The sequence below is a fragment of the Triticum urartu genome, chromosome 1 (genome assembly GCF_003073215.2).
Source record: "Triticum urartu cultivar G1812 chromosome 1, Tu2.1, whole genome shotgun sequence".
NCBI lineage: Eukaryota > Viridiplantae > Streptophyta > Magnoliopsida > Poales > Poaceae > Triticum > Triticum urartu.
Genome location: NC_053022.1, coordinates 14,773,367 through 14,778,826, shown reverse-complemented (window position 1 = coordinate 14,778,826; position 5,460 = coordinate 14,773,367). Strand labels below are relative to the sequence as shown.

The 5,460-nt window shown below is 43.2% G+C and overlaps 1 protein-coding gene across 1 annotated transcript; it reads left to right on the top strand.

The window, feature by feature from the left end:
* The first annotated feature begins 479 nt into the window (after positions 1–479).
* Positions 480–2,996, top strand: LOC125538042 (G-type lectin S-receptor-like serine/threonine-protein kinase At2g19130). Its single transcript, XM_048701375.1, has 2 exons — positions 480–1,263; positions 1,975–2,996. Exons 1-2 carry the CDS (start codon positions 480–482, stop codon positions 2,994–2,996), a joined length of 1,806 nt encoding a protein of 601 aa, XP_048557332.1.
* Positions 2,997–5,460: the final 2,464 nt, after the last annotated feature.

Here is a 5,460-nt window from a genome sequence, read left to right as displayed (position 1 = left end):
TTGTTGGCTGGCCACTGACAAGCCGCATGTCACGAGGGTTTCTTGACATGACATACTTCCAGTTGTAGCAATTAATCGATTGGAGGAAATATAAAAGGAAGCTTCCTCGCTGTTACTTATTTCTGACCTACCGAAAAAAGCTTTTGCTCCGCTTTATATATAAAGCAACCACCACAAGAAGAGTCCAACAAGGTTGCAAAGAAAAAAACACGCCACACCCGCACCCAAACAAAAGTTCAATGCTGAGGACACACAGCTCAACAACCCCAAAGAAAAAACAAGACACACACACACACACACACACACAACAAAAGGGAACCATGCAAGGAAGGCTAATTTGGCTCAGGTGGTTGGTGGAAGCCTCGCGATTGACTTGACCAGCTATGGTGTTTATGGTAGTTCTGTCCCAATGTGAACACTTGGCCTTTCCATTCTATATATACGTCCTCTCTTCTCCCAATTGTTCATTCTTCTTCTCCATGGCTCCCCTCTACATACTACTCGGTCTTCTCCTCTTGCACACTACTCCTTGGTGCCTCTCTGCAGCCGTAGATGAGGACACTCTCATGGCAGGCCAATCGCTCGCCGTTGGCGACAAGCTCGTCTCCAGAAACGGCAAGTCCACCCTTGGCTTCTTCCAGCCCGCAGCAAGCAGCAGTATCAGTAAGTCATCCCGCAACGCCACCTCCTCAAGATCCGGCTGGTACCTTGGCATATGGTTTAATAAAATCCCAATTTTGACTACCGTCTGGATCGCTAATAGAGAGGAGCCCATCACCCACCCCAACCTCAACTCAGCACAGCTCAAGATCTCAAACGATGGCAATCTTGCCATCGTAGTAAACCATGGTAGCAACACTCAATCTATAGTTTGGTCCACTCACATTGTCAATAATAGGACACACAACAGCCTAAACATCACTAGTGCTGCTGTTCTCTTGAACAATGGAAACCTTGTCCTCAAAGAGAGCCCGTCATTTGACTTACCGGTGTGGCAGAGCTTTGATAACCCAACAGATGTTTGGCTTGCTGGTGTTAAGTTTGGTAGGGACAAGGTCACCGGCTTTAGTTGTTATGGCATCTCAAAGAAGAGCCTTATTGATCCAGGTCTCGGCTCATACAGTATCGAACTAGAAGGCACCAGGGGAATTGTCCTTAAGCACCATAACCCCTCCATAGAATACTGGCTTTATGCATCCTCCACAGCATCATCGTTGGTACCATTAGTCAATTCACTGCTAAGTTTGGATCCTCGGACTAAAGGTTTATATAACCTAGTATATGTCAATACGGACAAAGAAGAGTACTACATGTATACTTCACATGATGAATCATCTTCCATGTTTGTCTCACTAGACATCTCTGGTCAGATAAAGTTGAATCTTTGGTCCCAAGCAAATCAAGCTTGGCAAACAATATATGCCCAGCCTGATGATCCCTGCGATCCACCTGCTGCCTGTGGACCTTTCGCGGTATGCAGAGGCAAGCCGCATCCATCATGTGACTGTATGGAGGGCTTCTCTAAGAAGTCACCGCAGGATTTGGAGTCTGAGGATTGAATAGGAGGATGCATCAGAAATACACTGTTACATTGCACTACTGAAAAAAACATCACAATTTCAACAGACATTTTCCATCCGGTTGCTCAAGTTACACGGCCCTACAACCCACAAATCATAGCTGCTGCTACAACTCAGAGCAAATGCGAAGAAGCTTGTCTCAGTTCATGCTCCTGCACTGCTTATTCCTATAACAATAACAAATGCTCTGTCTGGAATGGGGAATTGCTTAGTTCAACTTTTGATGATGGCATCGATAACACTTCCAAAGATGTTCTTTATCTCCGCTTTGCTGCCGAAGATTTCTCGGCAAATTTAAGAAAAAACAAAAGAAAACCAAATGTTGCGGTTGTTACTGCAGCAATCATTATTGGTGTCGGGTTACTAATGCTCATGCTGTTGCTACTGATTTGGAGGAACAAATTCAAGTGGTGTGTTTTGCTGCCAATATACTCTGACAATCAAGGGAGTGCTGGTGGGATTGTAGCCTTTAGATACACTGATTTAGTTCGTGCTACTAAAAAATTCTCAGAAAAGCTGGGAGGAGGTGGTTTTGGTTCAGTATACAAGGGAGTGTTAAGTGACTCAAAGACTACTATAGCAGTCAAAAGGCTTGATGGTGCCCATCAAGGAGAGAAGCAATTCAGGGCTGAGGTGAGCTCAGTTGGACTAATCCAACATATCAACCTAGTAAAATTGATTGGTTTCTGCTGTGAAGGTGATCAAAGATTACTTGTGTATGAACACATGTTAAATGGGTCTCTTGACGACCATCTATTTAAAAAGAGAAATGCTGCTGCTTTTGCTGCTGTTCTAAATTGGAACACTAGATATCAAATAGCCCTAGGAGTTGCCAAAGGATTGTCCTACTTGCATCAGAGTTGCCACAAATGCATCATACACTGTGATATTAAGCCAGAGAACATACTTCTGGATGCATCATTTGTTCCTAAAGTTGCAGACTTTGGGCTGGCAGCATTTGTGGGAAGGGATTTTAGCCGAATTCTGACTTCATTCAGAGGAACTACAGGTTATCTTGCCCCAGAGTGGCTTAGCGGAGTTGCGGTGACACCAAAAATTGATGTTTATGGCTTTGGCATGGTGCTGCTGGAAATCATATCAGGAAGGAGGAATTCGTCACCCGAGACATCACACTACACCAATAGCAGCAGCAATGTGGACCAACATGTTGGATATTTCCCTGTGCAAACCATCAGCAAGCTTCACAGCGGAGATGTAAAGAGATTGGTGGATCCACAGTTACATGGTGACTTCAGTTTGGAAGAGGCTGAAAGGATTTGCAAAGTTGCAGGCTGGTGCATCCAAGATAATGAATTTGATCGGCCGACGATGGGTGAAGTGGTCCGGGTTCTCGAGGGCCTACAGGAGATTGATGTGCCGCCGATGCCAAGACTACTTGCAGCTCTAACAGAATAGTCTGGTGCTGCAACTTTAATGCAACAATATTTTGCAGTCGATATTACTAGTCTTGTTAAGTTCAGCAATTTTCGTGAAGTTGTAATGTGTAGAGGAAGGAATAAAGGAAGCAAGTTTTCTGTTGCTAATTAGTTGTCTCTTATTTAAGTTTTTTAGTGCCAGTTATATATGGTAAGCAATCATTGTAGCAGAAAAATGGCGGATATAGAAATATGTGTGTGGTTTTGTTCTTGTCAAACCTCGGATGTGAACTTGAGAATTTTAGTTAAATAGTGATTATTTTAAATTGTGCATATATAATCATACTGCAACAGTTGCTGCAGTTCTGACAGTAGGAAGATGTTAGATCCCAAAGTTGTGGGTGGATATGATCAATAGACTATCTCGGCTGTATAATCATCTGGTATTTTAAACTTTCTGTGCAATTTGTATAATCCTGGATAATCCAATCATGGCATCTTGGATTTCACTGTTGTGTTTGCCCTTTGTGGGTTGCCAGCTGAACCGACCATCTCCGACGACTCTGAAAAGAATGCACATATTTTCCTGTGACCCTAGCATAACTACAATCATGAACAAGGTAACAATCTTCATGCAGCAAGTTTATTTATGCAGTTTCTTCGTGTGTTTTCAGCATAGGTTATGAGTTGGAGTTCTGACTGAAATGACACCAGTAGGATATGAAGGTGTTAATCCGAAGTGCACCCTAGGCTTCAATAAGGTGAATATGAGATTTTTTTTCCCACAACGTGCAGATAAATATTTCTTATGCAGCAAATTCTGGTTTGTGTGAATATATTGTGTCACAATGTTCATGTACAACATGGGAAGTATGAACGTATCAAATAAATCTCCTAGTTCATGAATTTGCAAGGTTATTTGTTTTTCTCATAAGGTAGAAAGATCTTGTGCAGATCATCTATTTCGCTAGAATTGCTTCAGTTGAATGAGGGAGCTGCTTCCATGGACTGGACCAAGTCAAGAGGTCTTGTGCTAAGGGGTTGCATAATATTTAAGATGTATTTTTTCGGCAACACGACGCTGATATTGTTGGTCACAAGCTCACTAGCAAGTGTCCATGCATTGTCGGGGACTGCTGCCAATCATCATCTATTGAATGCATCGCCGAGAGATTTCAAAGAGTTCCCGCAATGTACGTTTTACATACACAAAACAGAGATGTAATGTGCAAGGCACAGAAGGTGAGCCTGATCCAGATGATGATGGCCAAGCAAGATATTTTTCAGGGAAACGTGAAGGTGAGGCCATATACCAGAATGACATGCCCGTGGATGTGGAAACAAGATGGAACTGAAGACAAAGCTGTGGCCATGTGCTTTTTGCATGTTAAGGTACTGCTTTATACCCCTACTATTTCCATAGACTTCTTTGTTTTGTGCTCATCTATTATGTTTGTAATAGTTGTTCTGGGTTTTTATGCACACTATATCTTTTATTGTAAGCACAGAAAAATGCAATAAAGAAGCAAAAGAAAAAGTCACAGGGTGACTGCGGCGTGCCACTGTGCATGGTTCGCCGGCATTGCATCAGAAAATCTCGTTTCCATTTAATAATCAATTACAAGGCAGAAAAATGGATAATAAGTGACCACATTTCTTCGGATTTTACTTTCCAGGATGACCAAAAAATAACCCTAGCTAGCTACAACCAACTCCCTGAGCCGTGTTAATCAGTCCATCGCCCGGTCGAAGTTACCGCTCTCAAGTAAAAAAGTTGAACTGGCAGTAGTTTGGCATCCCGGTCCAATTGCTTGCTGCTTATGCAGGCTCCAATGGATATAAGGAGCGCTTCCCTGATGTTATAGCCGCTGAGCTTTCCTTCAAGACCACCCACCCTGAACGATTTCCCGATGCACGCCGTCAGTTTCGCCAGAAATTAATATCACCATGGCAGCCGGCGATATCCCAGCCACAGCTCTCGAGTGTCTGCTCATCCCACAAGGAGAGCACGCATGGCAGACACTAAGTTTCTCCGAGTTACCAACCTTTATCACTGAACAAGGTTTGAGAGGGATGTTCAGGATGTATGTCATAGGCTAACTTTCGCAAACTTGTTGGCGTGATTCTTTAGTGTCTCTTAATTTTGATCCTTGATGAGATCAGAGAAATGTTGACCCCACTTGTTCTTCAGAACCAACAGTTTTCTGAAAGTAGTTGTTGAACGACTCAGGCTTGTGAAAATATCCTAGTACTTTTTTTTTTGGAAAAGATACTACCTGTGCAAATATGTTGGACCAACGAAAGGTCATATAAACAAACTATCCATTTCCCAAACTCCAGCCATCTATGTTGTGAAACTCCAGATGGGAGGAGGTGTATATCGCTCCCCGAGCTCCATACTCAACACAAACAGAGAGCAGATCTTTTATCTCGCCGTGAGTTAAATGTGTCAGTCGAACCGGCGCTCGGCCGAGTCTCTCCCGTGGCTTCCCTCCTCAAGATCC

What these genes read in the sequence shown, in the direction of transcription:
- LOC125538042 (XM_048701375.1), top strand. Translation starts at nt 480, where the DNA reads ATGGCTCCCCTCTACATACTACTCGGTCTTCTCCTCTTGCACACTACT. An exon ending in TTTGGATCCTCGGACTAAAG is followed by an intron (nt 1,264 to 1,974) that starts GTTTATATAACC and finishes TACTGATTTGGA; the next exon opens with GGAACAAATTCAAGTGGTGT.